We start from the raw sequence: 25,418 nt of genomic DNA, 5'->3' as shown, positions 1-25,418 counted from the left end.
AAAAAATTACATTAGCTTAACGAGGGTTCTTTCAAAGTCTCTGAATTCTTTGCTCCAGAGGAAAATGCTCTAGGAAAAAAATACTTCAAGATTACATGGTGATATAAAGATTTGAGAAACGTGAAATTACAGTGAAAACCAGTTATTTTTCATAGGCCAGGTTTAGCATCTGTGTTACATATTTCAACTAACGTAGAAAGTTACAGTGTGAAGTTTTAGACTATTTTTTGAGTCTTCCAATGGAAGACAGAGATGTGCCTACAACAGACCCAGACTCGTGTCCTCCCGTCTCCTGAATCACTACTGTTTCAGTTGTACTCTTCCTGCACTTCATTTACACTGACTTGTGCAAATGCCATGTTGACATGCTGAGTGTGATCCATGACATAGTCATGACTGGACTCTGCTCTGGAATGCAGATTAGGTCACCAGATTTGCAATGAAAGAAGACTGACAAATCATGGTTTTCATTTATGTGTCTAAATAAACACTATGCAATGACAACCACTCTGATAGTCAAAATATTCCCCAATTAACATCAAAAGCACACTCATACCATTACTTTAAAAAATAGAATAAAATAGAATATTTTCCTTCTGTAGCTTGTATCAGGGAGCACAATTTGATAAGAAGTGGTGAAATGGAAAAAAAAAGGAAAAAAAAAAAAAAAACCCCAAAACAATGTCTATTACACATACCAACAGAAACATTTAAGACAGAACATTAATGACAGCTAAATATAAATATGAACTATCTCATATGTAGTGCTAAAAGGTTATATAATTAGAGCATTATTTTAAGAGCTAATCTTTTTAAAGTATAAGGGATGAGGGTGTGTGTATACTTGGAAAACTTGTATATATACACATTCATAAGGTTATGTAAATGCGCATATACTAACCAGTAGGAAAAAGTACATTTTTTTCTATGTCATCCTGAATCCAGGGTCCGTACACAACAGAAAATAAAGGACATACATATTCACAGAGCTAGCAAGTCAGTGGGAATCTGACCTCAGGGAAAAGGTTTAGGAAGTACCCCAAGTGGTGCACACAGTGTTTGAGAAAAACATGCTGTTATCAGTTTAGTTACTACAGCTTGAAACAAGATTAAGTTATATCACTGAAAATGGCTGAACAAAGCAACTGTAACCCTGTGTGCTACTAATACAAAGTATCCAACAGCCTTTGTTTCTAAAGCTCTATTGTATACATTTAAAACTTGGGTGTCATTTCTTACTTAGTGCTTGGTTCGTATTCTGACACTTTGAAGCAGAAAAAGTTCCCTGCTCAGTGACACAAATATGAGAGGGTAGAACCATGAGCTCTTTTCTCAATCACGATATTAAAGTTTAGAGCATACGAAAGATTCATAGAATTCAAAGAAAGGACCCATTTTCTACTCAATGAGAATAATTTAGAAATAGAGACCAAGGGCATATTCGCTCTTACACAGTATAAAACAGTTAAAGCCATTCTAAACATTTGCAAGGACTGCAAGTCACTCCCTTCCTTTTAACAGCAATATTAATCATAATGTAGATAGTTCTAAATGGAAAATTCAATAAATTTCTGAGTTTTATTCCAACACTGTCAAAGAATACCCATGCCTGACTTACCAAGTGGTGCAGGAATATGTAGCTGTGGTTTACAGTCAAAGTTTGAACACGTAAAGAAACAGCTGACTTGCTTCTCTGTGTCTGTCATGTTATTGCCTTTTTAGCTCTTCATGACACTAATATACATATATGGCATCCAGCAGGCAAGCAGGTGAAGAGCCCACAGCAGGGGACTTTGTTGCTGCACCTGCTTAGGCTTATGTCAGATCAGACTGACTGGGGCAGGTGTGCTCCTCCAGAGGGGAATGTTTGAGGAAGATATATTTATGGTTACTACACTTGTCACTGAACTATCATTAAAAGATACCGCAGGCGCTGACACCACAACCTATAGCTAATTTTTAAATATACTAATTATGGAAGCAACTGACATAAAAAAAATATATTTGAAAAAGCAAAACACGGAGATGGGAGGGCAAAGCAGAAACGCTTTGATGGATGGAGTTTTCTTACCTTAAATTCATAAATATTCATTAACATACATACCTACCTCCCAGTACCCATTACCAATGCCAAAGGTCTACACACATTTGCATAACTTAGACACACTGTAATTCACACAGATGATACGGAGAAGAAACAAAATAATGTAGTACCTTTACTTTTACCTATGCATTTGATGAAATGGGTCCATGAAGAAAGGATTTCCAGACAAAGAGAACAAAGAGAAAAACAAGAAGAATTATGAGTGTGTGTAAGTGCACTGTTCTCTGAAAATTAAACAAGACAAGAAAGTATAAACAAAGTTTTGAAGACAAACGGAAAGGCAATCAGTACATTCTGAGAATTCTGCCTGTTTTTAAAGGCGAATACATGCAAGGGATTGGAAGCCCATGCTCATTTTAAAGGACTGAATAAAAGAAAGATGCGCAATGACAACCATAGGGGGAAAGTCTCGGTTGCGTGGAGCATTACACTTAACATTCTGGAAGCCAAAACCAAAGCGGCTTGCAAGTTCCCACACTGCCATGCATGGATGAAAAATGGGTCCATTTTGGTGTAGTGGGTTAAATTGGGTGTTTTCTTTCAGATGTTAGTTTCCGACGGCTCTCAGGTTTTGAAGCATAAGCACTCTTTACTGCATCTACTGAAATCTAAGGAAGATTTCAACCACAATTTCTTACGTCTCATTTATTTGCAGATACCACAGTGCAAGGAATGAAGGAAAATAAATTCCACAGGAGCAAACCAAGGTGAAACCAACAAATAAATAGGGTATTAAAGACATGAAAAATGTGAACAAAAGCTATGCGCTTCATCTGCGGCCACATCATTTCCAAGCATTTGCCATACTTTGCAGTGATGGTTTGATGGTTTGAAAGCAGCTATGTAACACGAGAACACTGAAAGCAGAGTGGAAAAGGAGCAGAGCCCATACCTTGGTCGCCCATCATCAGGTGCGCCAGACCTTGAAGGGAAACAAGAGCACAGTCAGCAATAAACAAGGGAGCATGGGAAGGCAGGGTTGTCTCGGTGACAAAAATGTTCAGTGACAGACATCTTGTTTCCTACGAGACATGTCTGTATCACAGAAGCAAATCAAAAGCATTCTTACAACCCCTGGCTGGAATGCTTTGGGGGCAAGGAGTTATAAAACTACAATTTAAACACTGGCATATGCTGCACCTTATATTTAGTGTATCAGTCGGAACAATCAGAACTATAAGAGCATGATTTGAAATCCAACCAGCCCCTTAAACTTTATATTTGTCTTTTGTGCCCTGTGATGAGATTATTTTGGACATTGCATCCAGGGGGCCTGCCATTCTTGTTACAAAATTACATTTTTAAATACCCAAAGGAAACCTGTAACATGGGCTGGGTCTGATCTTTTTCCTCTCGTCAAAAATGAGCATTTTCATAATTAAATGGGAAAATTAATTCCTTAGTTACACTGAAATGACAATGCAGAAATGTCTTCCTGCCTTTACATGTAACAAGTAACTACACTTCTTCAAATACAGAAAAAGACTGTTCAACATGCAGTTGTAAAGCTCAGATTTACGATATGTTTCTAGGAAGCAATGAATCAGCTTTAAATAGGCTGTTAAATTTTCATGGAAAATAAAATTATTTATCGTCTTACTTAAATGTTGAACTGTGTTCCTATTAATGCATTTACTTTAGTTACATGCTGCAGACATAATGTCAGTGAGGTATTTTTCTTGAAGATTATCCGTTTTCTTTTAAAATATTTTATTTATTATTTTATTATTTTATTTTTTAGGTGTATGTGTGTATTGCCTGCATGTAGGTAAGTGCAACCATGTCATGCAATACCCATGGAAGACAGAAGAGGCCGTTGGATCCCCTGGAACTGTAGTTATGGACAGTTGTTAGCTTCCATGTGGGTGCTGGGATTCTAACCTGAGTCTTCTGCAAGAACAACCAGCATTCTTAACTGCTGAGCCATCTCTTCAGCACCAGATTATTCTTTTTCGAAGGAACACTTCAAGTGATCTTTTTGTTTTAGATTGTTTAGGATTTTGTGAAGCAGGGTCTCATTATGCAGCCCTAGGCTAGCCTCAACTCACATTCTTCCCACCCTATTATCCCAAGAGTGGGAATTATGGGAGTGTCACCACACCCGGCATCAATTTTTTTTTCTTTTAAAGTTCTTTCATGACCTAAAATGGTACTTTACTGTGAGTCATGAATCTCACTTAGTTTAAATTCAGAAATAAAGCTATTTCTCTGTCGGTGTACATTTGAAGAATTTAGGGAAATATTAGAACAATGTAGTACCTACACATCAAGTTTAAAATCTGTGTTTTCAACACGTAGTGCTACTTCTGTTATATTTGAAGCTGAGCTGTAAAACTCACAGCAGTTACTCCAGTCTGCCTTAATACACTGCTAGGTGCCCTCAGATGCCCCAGGAGGGCAGATAGAACGATAAATCAGCATAGAATCACAAGGTTGTGTGGAAATCAACTAACAGAAGTTGGATGCTTCTAATTAACTCACGATACTTTTATATAGTAAGGAAAAATGGATGGTGTGTCCAGGTTACATTATATAATTTTTCCATCCAAGTTCACTTTTAAAAGTTTTTTTTTATTTCTAAATTTCTATGTAGACCACATCAGAAAATTATGTCTGAGAATATCTAGCTTTTTGGAGTATTAAGTTTAAGAAAACAGCTGAGAAACTTCTAATGGTTTTGACACTGCACTAGTAAAAATGGAAATTAGTAAATCCTCAAAGATTCACATTCTTTTTGCTCTATTTCTATGTCTAAAGGGAGCTTAAATGTATTCTCAGTGACACAGATGTTAACAGAGATGTTAAAATTATTATAGAATAACTTTATTATAATAGATTGTTGTCTATCATAGAATGGGTCTGTATTCTGAGTGCCTTATCAAAACCTTTTACCAAATGAATGTGTGTTATAAGGGAGAGGGTGATTTTAAAGCCTCTTAATGTACTTCGATTTAAAGAGAGAGGAAAAAAATATTGAACATTATACAGAATGGTTAAGGAAGTAGTAAAGAGATAGAAAATATATATTTTTCACAAAAAAACTTTCCAATTCAATTGATGGGCACAAGTGTCTATTCACACAATTAAAATTATAGGACAAAAAGCCAGAAGCTATATACAAAACCAATGCTGGGTAAAATGACTTATGATTTGCTTTATTTTACATGTAGGAGTGTTTTGCTTGCATGTATGTTAAGTGCACGAGTGTATGCAATGTCCTTGGAGCAGAGGGCATTGGATCCCCTGGAACTGGAGTTACTGACAGTTGCTTGCCACCATGTGGGTGCTGGGAACTGAATTCAGGTCCTCTGCAAGAGCTGCCAGTGTCTTAACCTCTGAGCCATCTCTCCAGCCCCTTGATTTATTTTGGAAATATTCAACTATTTTACTGAAATATTTGAACGATTCAGTAATAATGATAATAATGTCCATAAAGAGTCACAGATGTGATGCGGCCCCTGCTACTGACCAGTGATGTGCCATGATGAAGCGATGAAGTATCATTTTACAAGAGAAACAAACTCTTTGTAGCCTCAATTATATTTATCTGTCACTTCTGATATGGAGTCTTTCTGCAAGAAATCCTTCATTCTGCAGAAATGTATATGATTTTACAGAATGATAGCACTTCGAATTGTGGCAGCAAAATAAAATATGTTAAATGCTGCCTGTAGACACATAAATATTGACACGTTGCTGAGATAACTGGTAATGCTGTGGTAATATAAAACAATAGGATGCATACAGACCAGGTGGTGCATGCCTCTCATCCTAGCACTCTGGAGCCAGAGACAGGCAGATCTCTGTATGAGGCAAGTCTCATCCACATAGCACATTTCAGGCCCGCCATGCTGCACACCGAGGCTCCATCTCAAAAATATGTACAAATAAATAACAGATGTCTATGAGATGGGAAAAACATTCCTTCACCAATCTTCTGCAATCCCTGGGTCCTTCTGTTAGTGTAGTCACTAGTCTATTTAATTTCTTTCACAATAAAATGTTAAAATATGTTTGCTGAAGTCAATATGTAATCATGGAGCAAATAATTTTCTCAAAATTCCTGGATTGAGACAATTTAAGAAAACTTTAATGAAATATTATAGTTTTAGCAGACACTGAATGTTACAAGTATACTTACCGATGATCTCACTGTAGTGCTGCGTGCTTTCCTTTTCACTGGCCAATGGCTTATTTTTCAATCTAAATTTATGCCTCTTACTTATAGTCAGTACTTTATTCTAAGTTATTTTATTATTTGAACCATTTGAAACAAACTAGTGGGGTGGAAATGATATAATGGTAAGCATTTCCAACAGAAAAGAAATTACTTTGGTCAAGAAAAATAATGGAGACGGGGTCATGCACTGTGTTCTGAAACGGCAAGGAAACACTTTGTCTTTTAAAATAAAAGAAGTAGCATTGTATCAATTTTTTCCATACAGAACACTGCAATAAATATTCTCGGCTCATATAGGATGCTGAACTCCATCAGGCACTGGAGGTAAAACTGAAGGAGTTTTATACACCTGGGACTGGTGGGGTTGAGACTGCGTGTTCTATATGAAAAGTGATACACAATCCAGAAATCAACAAATGTTCAGAAAGAAGTTCAACTTACCGTCTATATTTGAGATGTACTCTATTAATACTAAGAAGGAAAAAAAGCAAATGAGAACTGGAAAATAAGGTAGAAAGCACCCACCTTCCACATTGTTGTCTTCTGAAAGCACATGACAAGGGGGGAGAGAAAAGGAAAAACATTCATTAAGCAGCATGCAGACTGGACCTTGCCTTTGCATGTCTTCCTCATGCAAGGCACCAAACACATCATGCAAGTGCTCCATCACTGTCATTCAAAGGGAAAAAAATAAAAAACAAAACCACGGGGAGCAGGTTCCCGCCCACTGGCAGCATTTACAAAATATGAGACAGAATAGTGAGAGCACTGCCAGGTCCTGAGCAAGGGGTTCTTAAGGTATCTTTCTCTGCTCTGTGTGAAGCAAGGCTTATGTCATTACAGGTTGCTGGCAAGGTCTTTCTAAGCAAGTTTAAAAAGTGTTTTATCTTTATTTTTCAATAATTCTGAAAGGCTCCACTTCTACACATTAATTTGAATCTCTATAAAAGAAAGTCAATTGGAAAGAGCTGTGAATTTTGGAATTTTACCTGAAGTACCCTGCTTCTACCAAATGAACTATCCGCTGGCCATTGTTGCCATTTTAGTATTTATAATAAATCAACTGATTTCTTAAAATAATACCATATGAGCTTATGCAGCTGAAATATATAATTTGATACTTATTGCATGGTCAAGTTTTATTATAAAGCATTTGCCATAACTTATTAAAAAGTTAGGTTTTATAAAATGGTGATTAGACTAGAGATCATTGCAAGAGATATGCACGAGACAAAGTTCATCTTGATTTAATCCCTTCGTTTTGTTTAGCATGTGACTATGAATTGAGTTAAACTAATGCCAGTATTTAGAAAAAGTTCCCTTGTATTTCCGAATATCTGTACAATAGTCATACATTTTTATTTGGTTAATCATATTTTCATATTACACATGTATATATACAAACATATGTACAGATTTTATGTGTATTTCAAATACATATGTGTATATAAGTATACAGAATTTAAACTATTCAAAAGCTATTTTATCCCCAGGACTCGGCAGACAGGAAAGAAATGGAAGGGAAGTCTGTCTTAGGGGCAAAATCCAGGTTTCAATACCTACCTGTCAAACTATTTTAGCAGCTAATTATTGACTGTCATTCTAGCCTCATCATTACATTTGTCTAATTAGCTATTCTTTACACAGGGATCATTCAAACAAAAGTATTTTCAAAAAGGAAGCAACATGCATAGAAAAATCTGACAACAAAAAGAAAAAAACCATTGCATTAAGTTTGATGAATGATTTTTTGTTTTCTTTGGGTGTAATTTTTTGAGACAGTGTCTCCCTGCAGCCCCAGCTGACCTAGAACTCCTTATGTAGACCGGGCGGGCTTCAATCTACACTTGATTGAATACTTTCCTAATGATGAATATATCCACAATTTTTAAATTAGTGATTTTGCTTGAACAATATGAGAAATTGAAATACTGACAAAGGCATATAAACTCATCTTAATGTATAAGACTTGCTGATGAATGTGGGCATACTGTTTTTACACAATACTTGGTCTGTTGGTACTTGTTTTTGAAAGAAGCATCAAAAATGGTTTAAGATCACGTCAAGCTTATTTTTTTTTTGTTCCTATTTACCAAATAAGTAATTAGACCGAATTTGTTTCTTTTCAATGGAAAATCTGACATGACACAGGGAAATATTGAAGTTTTGTTTTAGTATTTGGTATTGGAAATATACAACTTACCATGTTTATGGTATACTTTATTTTATAGTGACTGCCTTTGAAATTATATTTTCTATTTAAAGTATTTTTTAAAGATTACTTACTATAAATAGTAAAATAAAATTCCAGTTTTTGAGGAGAATCACAGAAGTTTATCAGTTACTCTGGTGTATTAATTATTTCTATAAGGAAAAGGCACGTAAATATGGTTATGAGTCACGGAATCACAGTAGAACTTTTGTAAGACTTGGGTAAAAATTCAATAGAAAAAAAGAAAATATAAAGATAACCTAAAGGATATTATATAAATGTAAAAGTATAAAATATAAATATATAAAAATTATAAAATAAGCCAGGCCTGGGGGCACAGCACTTGGGAGGCAGAGGCAGGCGGATCTCTGTGAGTTCAAGGCCAGCCTCGTCTACATAGGCCTATAGGGAGACCCTGGTTCAAAAAGACACACACACACAAAATTATAAAATAAAATGGGCCTAGGCTTGATACTCAGAAAAGTACAAAGTAGTAAATTAAAAAATATATTAAACTAAGAAAATATAAAGATATAAATTAGGAAGTAAGTAAATTAGGAAAATATTCAATTACAAAGATATTAAATTAAGAAAATATAAAGGTAATCAATTAGGAAATAAGTAAATTAAAAACATCAAGTTAAGCAAATATAAAGATAATATAAAGAATATTATGTAAAATTAAAGTAAAAACTATATATAAAAATGGGAGCAAGCTTGATACTCAGAAAGGTGCAAAGGAGAAAATCAGGCAAGGCCACTGAGAGCCTGCACCAGTGCCACTGGTCCAGTTCACAGATGACCGTTCTGTTACTGTTAACCGGGATATAGGCCCCAAGTAATCCCGGTGACACGCTTCTGAGATTCAGATCAAGTGTAATTTAGAGGCCTTCTGGTGTATAAATTCAAGTCTGAACCAATGTTCAAAGCAGCTGGACCTGCATATGCTCAGAAAATTTAGATTTTCAAAAGACTAAAATACTGGAGCAAAAGGCAATGGGCTATATTAATGCCATTTAATACACGAAGAGGAAAATTGACTTGAAACAGACTTTCCTTAGCTTTCTATAGCTTTCAGATCCAGTTATGGGAAACACATGCACAAAAGAAAAGAACCTTCTGTCTTCTCCTCTCATCTGGACTAGACTATCCATTGCTTTTCTGTCGGCTGTGGTGACTAAACCTTGCTGACCTGAGGCTAATCACTGAATCATTTCAGAATGTGGTCACCACAGTAAATTGTGGTACTCAACTATTTATTAGCACTCCCCAGGCATTTTTCTTTTTTCCACTCCATCCTTCTAGATTGTTCTTACAGTAAATAGTGGATGCTGACTAAGAAGAAAATAGATTTTATCAATTTCAATTAGTATTTGTTTACTGTTTTACAAGCAAATGTTATTTGGGCTCTGAGTAACAGCAGGTGTGCTGCAGAGTATAGGATAAGCAGTTTACATGGTTTACTGTAAAGTAACAAGTATCCCACCTGGCCTTACCTGTGGACCTTGTCACATGAGGATAAATGCCTCAGGTGCAGAAAAAAACCTTATTGTGCAGACCTAATCTTACTGGCTGTGTGAGTGTGTCACTTAGTAATCAACTTTACTGTGATAACCAGGCCATCTCTAAAACTCTTGCTTTTGCTTGCTTTTGACTATACGAAAACTCACGAATCTGAACCTGTAAGAAATTTCCTTTAAATTTTACTTTTCATGCAGTTAAGGCATGCTTCCTGCACAAATGGGAACTAGACACCTGAGTACCAGTCACGTTAGAACAATGGGAGCAGGCAGACTGTGTCTTTTAAATTATACAACAGTGTGCCTATCAAAATGTGTTTCTTTGGCTCCTAGGGTATAAGACTGTAAGTACAGTAATATAGTTTTCATGACAGCATCCTTGAAACAGGTACATAGAAGTTGCTTTTGCCAAAGTCTTAACTTTTCAGTTGGGCCCACGGGGAGCTAAGTGAAGGACAGATGCCTGGCATCTCTGCCCATATCTGGTGTCTGTCACCTTTAATTTGAGTCAGTCAGATTCCTGCTTGACTCTGCCTACTAAGCTATTCCATCTACCTTCAAAACTGAGGTCACACAGAGAAGTCATGGTTCTAAGCCTACAATCACCTTAGATTCCAGGAAGGGCAAATCTATAGGTCAGACTCTCCCCACCCCACACCTCAATGAAGGTAATTATCAAGGACGGTAAGGCTGCAACCTGGAGCTTAAGCAGTTGTCTTAGAGGAACCAGTATGTTCCCCTCAGGTGATGCAATGATTAACAATTTACAGGACTGGGCAATGATGGGCCAGTGATGGTAGGACCACACATTAACCAGATCTAATGAATTACACATACCCCTTGCTCTCTATTTAAACTTACACTTCATGTCAGTATTCCTAAAATGGACTTGAGAACACTGGATTCCTTTATCTGTTTCTCCTCCCTGAGACAAGTGGCCAAACCTAGCCTTGCTGGGCTGCTAGAGCCTAGCCTTATGCCCTAAAAAATGACCAGTCACATTCTTTGCACTTAATCCTATGTGTATGTATAGGAAAAGAGAAATGAATAAGAAACTGAGTGCATTTGTTTGAGCATACAAAAGTTCAGAAACTGAATCATTTCAGTTTGGAATAAAATGCCATGAATAACATCTTTCTTAAGAATTAATGTGAATTTAGCACTATGAAGGTTCTCATCTAAATGTGCAGCAATGGACAACCTGTGTGCCACAGCTGACATTAAGACTTAACCAGCTAAGTTGCCAGGAATGACTCCCTTCATTGTTTAACTCCCTCTCCCATCATCCATGACTGCAGGCGACTTGTCACACAGCGGCAAAACCGGTGGTGGCGATAGCTAGTGGAAGGAACAAAACTGAGAGTCTAAGCCCTGTTTCATGCACTGAACTTGAGGTCATCTGGCCTCTCATCTTACAACGCCTCCCATGGCCTCTTAAGACTTCACCCCCATTGCAGGGATTGAATGCCAGTATAGCAGAGTTTGGTTCCCATGGTGGTGCAGGATGGAGCTTTGTTGGCCTTTATTTCTTCTTTTAGTGTTAGCAGTGAAAGCCTTCAGAAACGCTCAATAGTCTGCGGACACTTCAAGGACCAGGAAATGGAGGAAATCATTGAGACTGTGGATTTATGTAGCACTCAGCCAAAGGAGGAGAGACACTGGCCAGAAGCAATAGGTGGTTCAAGTGGAAAGATGAAGGATAAAGGTCCATTATGTAGACAGGGGAGGAAAGAAACAGCTCTGGGAAAGAATTGAGCTAGTTACAAAGTGCTTTTCACAGATGGCCTGGGCTCCTTGCTCCAAATCCACCCAAAGAAGATTCTGAGGTGCTCCCACCAGCCTGCTGAGTCCTGGTCCTGGGGAATGAGTAAAACCAACTAGAACAGTCGGTTTGTTTCTCCTCTTCTTGGGAGGCAAGGGCAACCATCACTAAACCAACTGCAGCAGGAGTGAGATGATCCTGGTGGCTCTAAAAACATTTTATAAATTACAAAAATCTGGGGTGTTTAATTAAAAATGTTCTTTCTCTGTGTTGACTCTCAAACAGAGAAAAGATGAAAGATAAAGAGAAAAGCAATGGTGGGTGGAGTGAGGGAGCTCAAGTTTAAGCCTGTTCTGATATTTGATTAATCTGTTGAAATTTAATAATTATTAGTCAACTTATTATAAAATATGTTGAATGACTCTTAAAATTAAAATGTTCTTTTCATGTGAGGCTATTCCAAGGATGTTTTAAATCTGACTTACTTTTAGTTTTGAATTACAGATAAAATTTCAAGATAGCATTTCTTCATTTCAGAAGTTGGACTTAGGAAAGGACCACTGCATAAAGTGGTGACGAACATAGTCTATGATGTGTCTGCTCGAGACACTTAGCTATACTTTGATTGCTTGTTGAGAAATAAAAGCTTTCTGGTATGGGATTACCAGCATTGAGCAGTATGCTTCCCAGGAACTGGCCCTCCTAAACTGAGTCACCTTGCAACGAACTCTCCAAAGAGAGCTGGGTGAGATGCTCAGCGCCTACCCTTCCTGGAGTCTGCAGGAAGAATATTCCGAAAGCATACAAGAAAGCTCGAGGACCAGAGAACAGTCCCGAATGTGCCCCTCCTGTTTTCCCACGTTTATATTCTAGCCGCGTCTGGGGTGCCAAGGCTCAGATGTAGCATTCTCTGCGGAGATGAATAGCAGACAGTCCTCTGGCCTTTGTCCGCAGCGGAGAACACCAGTGTGCCCTGGTTTCTTCATTCTTGACATAGAGAGCCAATTCCTCTAACGGGGTTTAACCTCCCTCCTTTGAAGGAAACGCCACACATCAACGAGATGCACATTTTTTTTTTTTTTCCTACAAACCACTGCTACATAAGTTTTGTAAAACATTAAAATAATTCTGACTCTATTCGTCTGCACTGTTTTAGACCAGTCTGAAACACATCTGTTTGATTTTTCTAAGAAAAAGCAAAAGAGTTTTATGATGCAGTTCAGAGGATTTTGCAAAAAAATATGACTAAACTGTATTATAAAAAGTAGTTTTAGACTTAGTACTTAAGTTAAATTTATATACATTATGTAGAAAATAAAACTATATAATATGACTGCTTGTTAATTAAACAAATATTCCTATATGTATGGAAAAACAGTATTTGAAAGTAAAGACAATTCAAATTATTATTTGTTTTTTTCTTTTTTTTTTTTTTTTCAGAGCTGAGGATCAAACCCAGGGCCTTGTGCTTGCTAGGCAAGCACTCTACCACTGAGCTAAATCCCCAACCCCTCAAATTATTTTTAATTCAATAATGTTTTTGCAAATATATTAAACACTTTGACAAGAAAAATGCACTGAAGATTAAAGGATTTTATAATTCTTCAGAGCTCTCATTGTTCATGTACTGTAGTTGGCAAAATTCGGTATGTATTCATATATTTTAATTTATAGCTAATTTTAAAAAATTGTGGTGGCACACTCCTTTAATCCCAGCACTGGGGAGGAGACAGAGGCGGGTGGATCTCTGTGAGTTCAAGGACAGCCTGGTATACATAGAAAGTTCCAGACCAGGTAGAACTACATAGACCCCATCTCAAAAAAATAATAATAATAAGTAGCAATTATAATAATAAAATCGAAATTTTGTAGAAAACACTGAGTAATCTTAGAATACAATTTATTTTTTGGTTAAATAAATTAAATCAGATTACAATTTAGAAGAAAATTTGAGTTAAATGAAAATATTGCTAATTAAGTAACAAATATTTAGCAATCTTTTCAGTATAAGTTATTTACACAGGAAGAAAATTGTTGTGAAGAATTCTTAAATTCCCCAAAGACTGAAATCATGGGAATAATATAAAATTACTGTTTTCTGGTCAAAGTTGATTCAGTATCACCATTTACAAAGATCTAATATTTCTGAGTTGATTTTCAACTGGAGTCCTCCTATCTCTTAAGAACAATGTGGTAAAATCAAGTTAAACAACTTTATTGTATTCCTTAGGATCAACCTATAGAAAATAGAATGCAATCAAAAAGAATTTTTTTTTTTTTTTGGTCTTTTTGAGACAGGGTCTCCCTGTAGCCCCAGCTGTCCTGGAACTCACTATGTAGACCAGGCAGGCCTTGGACTCACTGAGATCTGCCTGTCTTTGCCTCCCAAGTGCTGGGATTAAAGGCATGCACCACCATGCCCGGCCAAGAATGTATTATTTTATAAAATATGGTTGAATGTTGTGAGGTTTGTAAGAAATTAGCCCCAAACATTCTACAAAGAATATAAATGCAGTATAAATAGTGTATTAGACTTGGGTAACCACCATTTTAAACGTCATTAGTCAATTCAGTGTAGTTGAGTGAGTTGCCCAAGGCACTCAAACAGGAAGTTGAAGACTGTCAGTTTAGAAAGTACCTTCCAAGGCTCCTTACTCAGATTTCTATAGATTTCAAAAATTGTTTTAAAAAGAAAATAAACATGGACTTTTTGGACAGTAGGAGAAAATGCATCTCCTAAATTGAGTTATGTGCTAAAACTACCACCCAAATATTTCTAGCACTTTCTTTTTTTATTCTGAGATAGGAGAGCTGATTATGCAACCTTAGCTGCTCTGAAGCTCGCTACATAGACAAGGCTGGACTCCAATGCACAGAGATCTGTTTCTGCCTCTGCCTGGGCATGGGTCAGATTAAAGGCATACCACTTGACTGAGCAAGAAGACTCCAAGAAGGTTCAACTGGCTCACTGATCCAGCTGAAAGTGTGAAGGAAATTTTTAGGTAAAATGTTTCTTTTTGAAAATAAAAAAAAATATATATGTATGATGATTTGCCCACATGCATGTAAGTGCACACATGTCATGCAATGCCCATGGAGAACAGGAGAGGGAGTCAGATCCCCTGGAACTGTAGTTGAGGATGGTTGTGAGTTGCCATGTGGGTGCTGAGTATCAAACCTGGGTCCTCTGCAAGCACAGCCAGTGCTCTTAATCACTGATCTCTCTCCAGCCCCAGGAAAACGTTTCTTTTTTCTTTATTTATATTTATTCTATGTGTATGAGTGTATTGCCTGTACGTGTGTAAGTGCACCTGTGTTGTGCAAAGCCCGCACAAACCCAGGTCCTCTGCAAGAACAGTCAGTGTTCTTAACCTCTGTGTCATCTCTCCAGCCATAAACAGTTTCTTAATAATTGAATATTTTTTTGTTTTTATAAAGTTGAAGAAAAGTGTATTTATGGAAAAAAAATAGTCTCAACATTTTTCCTTATGTTATATACCTCTCCAGAAAAAGGAAAAAAGAAAAAGAAAGCATGTCTAGGAAATCTTTGCCCTACTTTAACATCAAGAGTAAGGTCCTGGTTTATAACAGTTTATCCATGGGCACTAAAACTGACTGAAATAAAGGGAAAATTATTCTATAAAATTTTCACTGTCTTTAAAATTTAAAGAAAGCTGTGCATTTCATTCACAGCTCATAAGATTGTGCTTTCCTTGTAAACCATCTGAAATAAAGGATAATTTCACTCAATATCAAATAATTTGGTAGATGAACTGATATAATATGAATGTACACCATGAAGCACACTGTACTTTCATTTTAGTTATAAAATATGAATCTAATAGAGTATTATTAGTTATTCTTTCTACATACTTGTTGCATAGTAAATCTCTTAAGAAGTACACAGAGGGCAGGAAAAATGACTCAGTGGCTCAGAGTATTGGCTCCTCTTGAGAGAGCCTGGGGTCTATTCCCAGAACCCACATGGTGGCAAATAACCATCAGTAACTCCAGCTCCAGGGGATCCAACACTCTCTTTTGACCTATGTAGGCACGGCATAACAGGGGTGCACTTACACACATGCAGGCAATACACTCATACACATAAAATAAAAATAGTAAGTAAAATACTTTTTTTAAAAAGTACACAGAAAAATCTAGATCCTTTATTATCTGAAAGAGTAACAAGTAGTAAGACACTAAGTATGTTGTCAAATGCCAATTTTTAATAAAGTGTTTGATATTACAAACTAAGAGGAAATAGTTTTTCATAAGGCCACCACTTTGACATCTATGAAGAGGCCGCATATGTATTTGTGTGGGCTGATGCCTAATATCTAATTAACCAATATGAATGCCAGCACATGTGGAAGATGAAGGCATAGGCTCGAGCAATTCAGTCTTTGCTTGTTGATTTACTAACCAGAGTTCCTCATTTAATGTTTTCTAAAATGGTCAGGCTGTCTTTAAGTAAACATGTATAAATATAAAGAAGAAATTGTTTCTGATTAGGAGTCATCTTGAAGTATTAATTCCATCATTCCAAATAGTTGTTTTATTCTTTAAGGAGCATAAAAGAAAGCTGACATACCTTTTTCTTATTATATCTATATTATTTCTTATTTCTATATTATTTCTTACATTGTATAACTGGTCTATGATTGTCAGAAATAAAATACATACTCAAAACAATTTTGATGTTGAAAATTTAAGTTTCAGAATAATCTCATTAAGTTGTAACTCATGTCTATTTAAAATTCATGACAAGATTATGATGTCATAAGTACTTTAATTAAATAACTCTTTTCTGACATTCCCAGAAAAAGTTTTTTTAAAGTTAAATTTGAAAAAACCAAAAATGAGAGCAACCAAAAAACTCTATGCAAAATCAGCACAGTCATATCTGTCACCTCACTGACAGCTCAACGCACATATACACATCCTCTGTACATTTCATGAGAATACTTGAAATTTGTGTTTTCAATAAAAATGTAATTCAAATATAACCACTCACAAGAGTAGATCAAGAAAACTGTAATGAATAACTTTATAATATCACCAATAATATATCTACTTCTTAACTCACTGAAAACAAGCTATTCTTTTTAAAAATTTTATTATTTTTATTTTACGTTTGAATGTATTGTCTGCTTGAATGTAAGTGCAACTGTGTCATGCGATGCCTGAGGAAGTCAGACGAGGGTGCTAGAGACCCTGAAACTGGAGTTACGGAGGGTGGAAGGTTGTTAGTTGCCATCTGTGTGCTGGGAAGAGAACCTGTCTCCTCTAGAAGAGCAACCAGTGCTCTTAACCACTGAGACATCTCTCCAGCCTCAGAAAATAAGTTATTCAATTGATAACAGACATTAAATAATCATTCACTCAGTTCAAACATGTATATAAAGAAATAGATCCTGGCACTGAGCTAGTCCCAGCTCTTCGTTCTTTGAGAGCAGGTTTGGCCATGGAGTTCAAGCTGCAAACAAACCCCTGATTCCCTGATTCATCCTGTCACATGTGGGGATTATAGGTGCAAGTCACAATGTTGAGTAGGAGTAGCATTTTGTAGATAATTTCATTTCAGTTAAGTAACATTAATAATTCAGCTCCTCAGTTGCAAGAGCCACATTCCATGTAATCACCAACCACCACATACGGTCATTGGTTACCAGAATGAGCAGCTCCGATAATGAATATTTCTGTCATCACAGAAAATTCTATTGGGTAGCACCAAAAAGAATTTTAAAGGCGCTTAAACATCCCTGTCCATATCTATTAATACCAAGCTGTATGTTTTATTATTTCTGTTCATGAGAGGAAACATTTCAAATGCATAATAATATTCTAAAAGAAAACATCAATTTATATTAGATGTGGTTATTGCAGCTGTGTAATATAGAGAACTGTGTGATATTTCTGCATTAATTTCAAAATAACCATAATTGGGAAATAATCAATTAAAATCTTTATCGTATTCATTTAAAATGCCTTTGACTATTTCAAACTCTGGACAGTTACTACCCTTTTAATCACAAGCCATTTTCTTTAAACATCACAGCACCACATGCTGAATACATATTGTTCATTAAGTAAATTCCATGTGGTTTCAGAATTGGTAAAATGCACCCTCTATTCCACTGTAATGTAATTCAAAGACCTCCTTTCTAATCAGCCAGGCCTCCTTTTGGTACTACACCATGGGAAAATAAACCAAGTAGACAGAACCAACATTTCTGTAGGACAGAGCACATATAAAAGGATAAAGGGAACTGCGTGAACCTCGAGTTCACTCCCTAAGAGCTAGCCTGCCAAGGGGTTATTTTGTACAAACAAAGGAACCTGATGAAAACTGGGTAAGAACAGAAAAATAACCTTGGAAATGAAAAGAATTGAGGGACTGCAAAAGAGAAAAAGCAGCAAAAGTGTTCAAGAGATAAAATGATGAACTAAAAATTGCCACGTGTAGACTGAATAAAACGGTGTGGGTAAATAGCTCAGGGGGTAAAGGATTTGTTACCCAAGTATGATGAATTAAGTTTAGATCCCCAGCAACTGCATAAAAGCCAGGTATGGTGGCATATATGTGTAATCCTAATGCTGAATGCTGAAGTTAAAGACAAATGGATCCCAGGGCCCTGCGGGTCAGCCAGCCTAGCCAATGGGTGAGCCCCAGGTTCAGTGAGAGACCCTGTCTCAAAACATTAAATAGAGAGCAAAGAAATGCAGCTGACATCAACTTTTGCCTCCACTGGTGCAGGAATGAGCATACCCTTGCATACACACATCCACCACATACACACCCACTACATATTCGCATAAACGCCACACATATACAGACACACAAAGAAAAAGAATGAATAAAAATACATAATAAAAATTAATTAGACCTGCCAAATCTCCATTCAGTAACTAAGGAATTATTAAAATTAAATGCTGTCTAATGGTTATAAAAAGTGCCATTTTTCATAAGTTAATGACATCAAATATCCACTGTTACACAGTAATGGAGTAGGCAGTGCCAGAATGGAAATAAAAATACACTTATGGCCACAACTGCCTACAGAATAACATTTAATTCAGATGTCCCAAGCACATGAGTTGTAGCCTGATATATAAACTAAGTACCAAAATAACCAATGACCTCACAGGATACTGAGTTCCTAGGTTAAAGCTCAGCCCCATGGCATTAGAATGGCCTCAAAGAGATAACACAACACAATCAGATATTTGTCTTTGTTACCTAGTCCACAGATAAAATATACATGGGAAACCAAAGTCAATATCCTACCTTAATACTATTTTAGTTATTAAACATCCAGGAAAGTTCATCTGAACATAAAACAATAAATATAGCATCCAACTTAACAGATTTCTGATTTTCTTACAATAGAAACAACCTTGTGATAAGTATTATGGGCTGGCTGTATGGGTTGGTTAACAGCTACTGATAAAAAGAGCTTGTGAAGCACCTAGAGGCTTAGGTAATTGTGTCGTATCTGAAGTAAATCCTGTTCAAAATACACAACACTAATAATTCTCAATACATGAGGAAAACACAGAGAGGGAAGAGTAGCTAGTCACCATTTTGTGAAATCCTAGATAAGAAGTTTCATTGTCTTTAATTACTAAGCTTCTCTTAAACCAGTGTGGCAACTGTCTTGGACTAAGTGTGATTGAAAAATAGATTTGATCACTGAAATGATTCTACTAATGAAAAAGAGCAAACTGAAATTTGTAAATAAATGTGGAAATATTGGGATAGTCAGAGTCCAAATACTATACGAATCCTTATGTAATGAGAAATCCTTGCAAAGTCTAAATACTCCCCCAAAACATTCCCGTCATCACACTTGGAAAGGGAATTGGCGAGAGAGGAGACTACCAATAAAAGGCATCAGGAGCATGCTGCCATGTGGGTTTAATGAGTCTGGGTGCCTTCTTCTAAAATTGACATTAGAAAATTTCCCCATTTGTTATGTGTTTAAATCATTCCACACACTCTGTGGCTCACCACAAGAGGTTTTTATTTATGTTTTTATTTGTTTATTTATTTTATTCAATAAATGCTATATTATAAGGCCTTGTGTGCATAAGTAACACCCATTTAATTGTGTTAGCCATGATATTACTTTTCAAATTTGTTTACTTTTTATTTTTAATACATGCTATGAGTGTTTTGCCACGCATACGATGGCCCCAGAGGTCACAAAAGGGCATCAGATCGCCTGGATCTCGAGTTAGGAATGGCTGTTAGCCACTAAGTGGGTGCTGGGAACCGAACCCAGGTCCTCTGCAAGAGCAACCAGTGCTCTTAATCGCTGAACTATTTCTCCAGTCCCTGTGATATTAAAATTAATGCTTCCTTACACAAATAGAAGGCTCCTTAAGAACAGTCCTGTAGCCATCCCTTTTACTCAGCTTTTGATGTATCACACACACACACACACACACACACACACACACACACACACACGAGTTACTTCTGTGTTACTATGTGTTTTCAGTTATTAACTGCTATCTTAATTTCTTGGTATCTATGAAACTGGCAGTAGAATGGGATTCTATTCAAGGTTCTATTTCACAGCAGGATTTCTTTTTGCCATCATGAGCCTTCAATTATATTCCTACATCATAAGTAAAGCACTTTAAGAACTGGAAACACCATGTGGGGTAAAAACAAAACAAACAAACAAGCAAACAAAAACACAGAAAGATATTAGAATTTATTCCATTCAAACTATCAGGTATTTCAAGAGTCACCCGCTGGGTCTTTCCCTTTGCTTTTCTTGATGGGTTGTTATTTCTTAAGTAGGGGTGGTGATGATGGTGGTGATGCAGACAACAATTATCACTTAAATTTACAAAATGCTTGCTTTTGTGTAATGTCATTTAATTAATAAACATACATAGTAATTATCACCCAAGGAATAAGAAACAATTAAGATCCAAGGGATACAGACATTGTGTTTGATTCATCACCTTACACACATTTTTAGTACAATGACTACTAGGTGGTAAGAGTAAGTATGAGATAAATGAAGGATAATTTATTAAACTGCAAAATAATATCTTCAGATCTCCAATCTCATGTTCTTTCCTCTACTGGGACTTAGAAAAAAATCTAATTAGTCACATATGACCTAAAAGTTTCCTGGCATTGGGTTGGAGAGATGGCTCAGAGCTTAAGAGCACTGGCTGCTCTTGCAGAGGACCCAGGTTCGATTCCTAGCACCCACGTGGTGGCCAAAAACCGTCCATAACTCCAACTCCAGAGGAATCTGACTCCTTCTTCTGACCTTTGTGGGCACTTACATAACGGGTGGACTTCCACACATGCAAGTAGTATACTCATACACAAAAAATTTTTTAAAAAGCTTCCTGGTTGGGAATGGAGAGATGGCTCAACGGTTAATAACCTGGCTGTTCTTGCAGAAGACCCAGCTTCGAATCCCAGCACACACATGACAGCTAACAACTGTCTGTAACTCCAGTTCCATGGGATCCGACTGCCTTTTCTGTCCTCTAGGGGCATTGCACTACACAGGTGCATTTATCTATATGTAGGCAATATACACGTACACATAAAATAAAAATAATGAAATAAAAAATATTTTTAAAAAAATGCTTCCTGGTACACTTATAAGAAATGTGTTATCCAAATTAAAAGAAAAATATTTAAATAGAAATAGCCTAGTCAAAATAATAAAGCTTCTTTAAAAAATTACCTGTGAAATACAAGCATAATTTCATGACCTGTAGTTATATTCTTTACTGATATATATAATAACATATCATTAAAACATTTCAATCAAACTAAATTATTTTGATGAAGATTTGAGTCAATTTTCTACATAATTTTAGTAAACTTTTTGATTTATTAACTATAATGTGATGTGGGCTGGATAGAATCCAAATCACAAAATTAGACTTCAACGGTTTTTCACTTACCTAGTGATTTACCTTTATATTTTCAAAACTCAGAAAGCAATTAAAATGGCATTCTCTGCATTTTGAGCTAAATTGTTAAACCTATGTTTCACTTAGGTCAGTTCATACCATACCTGATGTATAAATATTGAATGCAAATTTTGCATCAAGTTAAAGTAATTCAGCACACATTGAGTATGCATAGGAGCTACCTTTGGACATGTTTACATACTACATCCTATGATGCCAGTCTCATAAACATGACAAATGCTTTCTGGTTCCACTATGGATGGATGTTGATGACAGTTACTCTCATTCTGTGGTTAATTCCATCATGAAGAATCAACTGGATCATCTGTGTACACAATCACAGTTGTCAATTACATTGTTCAATGACTTCTTTTGAGAGTATCACTGAACTGATTCTTACTTAGAACCCATTCCAATGAAATGAGATTTCCCCCCATATTTGTAGTTTATTCTTATTTATGGTTCCTAACTCTAAACATTCTTTTTTAAAAAAAAAAAATCACTCAACTTAAGGCACAGTGTTATTTAGAAATTTAGAGTTTTAGACTTAAAACTGAAATGAATATTTAACAGGTAACAAAATCAAAGGCCCAGCTGTATTGCACAATATAACTTTAATTAAATGCCGTTGGGATTTCAGCTTTGACTATAATTCCAAAGAGAATGACATCAGTAACGTTTAATCATGCAAAAGAGCCTTCAGAAAAGAAACAGATTATTAGGTTTCTTCTAAAGTTTAGATTAGTAATGCAAACATGGCTAAAAGGTTTTTCTTTTCACATAAATCTTATATTAAAACTGAAATTCTAACTTTCTTGTTAACAGATTCCAAAATGAAAAGGTGAGGAGACAAATGTAAAAGAGCAAACAACACAAGTGAACTAATCAATACTCACTCGTCATCCACAAAAAAAAAAAAGGCACATTGGAAACCACACACATCGGAATTTGCATTTTTAAGGAAATAAATGTTAATTTGCCTGCCTCAGTAGAGATGGAATTCATACATAATGTCATTTTATAGATGAACAATCATAGTGCAGAGTAGTTAGTTTACTAATAATTTAGGTATCAGTAGCAGCTAGACACTCTCCCAAGCACACTGATAAACTCCTTCTAGACCAGTGTATCCCACAGAAGCATCTGTAGCAAAGGGAATGATTTATCAAACAGAGGAACAGATTACCACCCCCAACAAGACTAACCCTCTCTGTTTGCATCTAGAACCTCATCTAGGAAATAGTCCCCAGGCCTGTGTGAGAGCTGAACAAGTAACTATCATCCAATAAGAATTCCTGTTTGTTAAGACTGCTGTGTAGTTCAGTTCAGTTTTATGTGCAAATCAAAGCCAAACGCAAGGAGAAGTAATGCTCAGTAAATAAAATACTTGGCAAAATTGCTGGGATTCTGTCAGGAAAGAGGAGGGAATATTCCATTTGTACATGTTTCTATTTTTTCTAAACTTTTTGGGGGAACAATTATTTAAACAAATTTCATTTGTTGGAAAGTCAAGGCTTTTAATTCCTGACAAGTGATGGGGATGCACTGCAGAGGAGAAGTGAAGAACCACATTGTGTCTTTGATAAAATCAAGACTGCCTTCAAGATTGTAAATACGCAATGTTTACTTGCTTTGTTTAGACAGAATTAAAAGGGAACTGTAGGTCTTATTTCACAATTGAGTTTTCACTTTACTAAAATAGTAAACAGGATAATCTGGTGCTATAAAACCAGGAATGTATATTTAGCTTGCCAACTACTATATAAAACTAAAGGCAAGTCTTTGGGGAAAAAAATCAGCCCTGGATGAACTGAGGCATTTTAGGTACTAATGAAATAAATTAGAATGGATTCCAAGTGTTCTGTGGAACGCATCACAAGCTATGTCTTGTGATTCAAATTCCAATGACACTCCAGCACAAACTGCCCTTTCATGTGCAGATGGGGAGGTCGTTTCACATTGGGAGCCTCAGTCCTGTCTCTCTGCTTAAAGAGAGGCAATGAAACCTACTATAAAGCAATAATATAAATTCCTAAGAAACATATAAACTGCATATAACATATTTCTAAATATTTCTCTAATCCTGTTAACCAGTTTTCTATGGTCAAATAGAGAAAAAAAAAGTACTTAAATAAAATTGCATTTTAATCTTAACACATTTAAGAATTTTCTTGCCCTATACAGGACTTCTATCTAGCAAAAAGAAATAGTGTATTGAGTAAATCGAGTATATGAATGCTAACTGATTTCCAAAATGGTGCAGTGTAATTAGGAAATTCGTGAGTCAAATTCCTGTTTATGCCCATACTGTGAAGGCTAATCATTTGTTTGCTTCCTATAAGAAGGACTTGATTAAAGCCTCTGGCAGCAATAATTAAATAACCTTGTGCTTGAAGGACGCAGGCTCAGCTAGTACTGCAGTGTGCTAGGCCCATAATTAAGGCGCAGGGATGTGTATAAATTAACAAATGAGTGCCATTTACACTAAGCACAAGCTGGGGCTTCCTTTTAGGGAATTACCGCTGTTCTATTACTCTTAATATGTTATACACATAGTGCGATGAGGACATTCTAGCATCTTCATACATCTAGGCTGTGGTCTAGATGAGGAGCTCACAAACCTCTCTAGAAAGCACCAGAGAGTAACTATTTTAAGGTTTTTAGGCTATGTAGTCTCTACCGCAGCTATTCAACTGTGTCACTGCAGTGTGAAAGAAGTCACAAAAATACATAAATGTATATGATTATATTCCAATGAAACTTTAACAGGCAAACTCAGTGGACCACATTTCACCTGTGAGTTAATTTGCCTGGTGTCGATCCTTAGCGTGGTGACCTCTGACCTACATCCTAATTCTTAGGTAGTACAAGGCATTATCTCAGAACATAGAACACTAATACAGGAGTTAAGGTCAATACAGTATAAACTCCATATAAATACTACAAGATTCTAGACCTAAGTTACTCTGCTTCCTCACACATTAATGAAGAAAACAAAGGCAAGCTGAAATGCGTATAGAAGTTTAGATAAGATCAAGTGAATCAAAACTTTGAAGCCCTTTTGGAAAACAAAGTATATATGCACTTGTGAGGTATCCTTATAACAATGTCAGCTATTATTTCTTACTACGATTTTTGACTCTATGTTACAAAGCTTCTGGAATTCACACCTTCTCTGAGACAAACTCATGGGTTCAGAAATTGGAAGGAATACGGTGACTTAGCAGTGTAAGGCTGCCACCTAAGACACACTTTCTTAAGGAAGTTCCAAGACCCATTAGTCATGAGACGTTTGTGGGGAAGTCCTTGACTACAGGTTTAGAGATGCTGTACAGGACACCAGTGGCATGAGCTGACACTGTGAACAGACACCGAGGCAACATTGTCAAGAAGTTCTTGACAAATGAGTTTGGAACACTTCCACGCCTCTTACATTTACTCATAGGGCACCACCATGAATTGAAAATGCCAGGATGACACAAAGAAATTGAATATGTTTGTGGAATCCAATGATTCTCAAGTTACTTCATTTTGTGGACCAGGACTATCACCAAAGTTGCCCAGAATCCACATTGGGAAAATAGATTATTTTAGATTATTACTATAATATTCCTTGACCCTTCATGTGGAGAAACATATATCAAAATTATATTTAACAGTATAAGGGCAAAGATAATAAATTG

The 25,418-nt window shown here is 36.3% G+C and overlaps 1 protein-coding gene across 24 annotated transcripts in view; it reads right to left on the bottom strand.

Moving 5' to 3' along the window:
* Positions 1-25,418, bottom strand: part of Nrxn1 (neurexin 1) — a 1,171,927-nt gene that overhangs the window by 1,057,407 nt on the left and 89,102 nt on the right. For 14 of the 24 annotated variants that reach the window (XM_029558639.1, XM_008823033.1, XM_008823024.1 and 11 more), the window contains 3 exons: positions 6,810-6,827; positions 2,997-3,026; positions 2,215-2,226 (listed from right to left, as the gene is read on the bottom strand). The exons of 7 other annotated variants lie outside the window; for them this stretch is intronic. In XM_029558639.1, the coding sequence (XP_029414499.1) occupies positions 2,215-2,226; positions 2,997-3,026; positions 6,810-6,827 (60 nt within the window). The remainder of the gene's footprint in view (positions 1-2,214; positions 2,227-2,996; positions 3,027-6,809; positions 6,828-25,418) is intronic. 3 more of the 24 variants (XM_008823023.2, XM_029558640.1, XM_008823025.2) reach the window with 2 other exon arrangements.

Source organism: Nannospalax galili, unplaced genomic scaffold (genome assembly GCF_000622305.1).
Source record: "Nannospalax galili isolate Female #2095 unplaced genomic scaffold, S.galili_v1.0 scaffold286, whole genome shotgun sequence".
NCBI classification, from domain to species: Eukaryota; Metazoa; Chordata; class Mammalia; order Rodentia; family Spalacidae; genus Nannospalax; species Nannospalax galili.
This window is presented reverse-complemented; position numbering and strand designations above follow the sequence as displayed.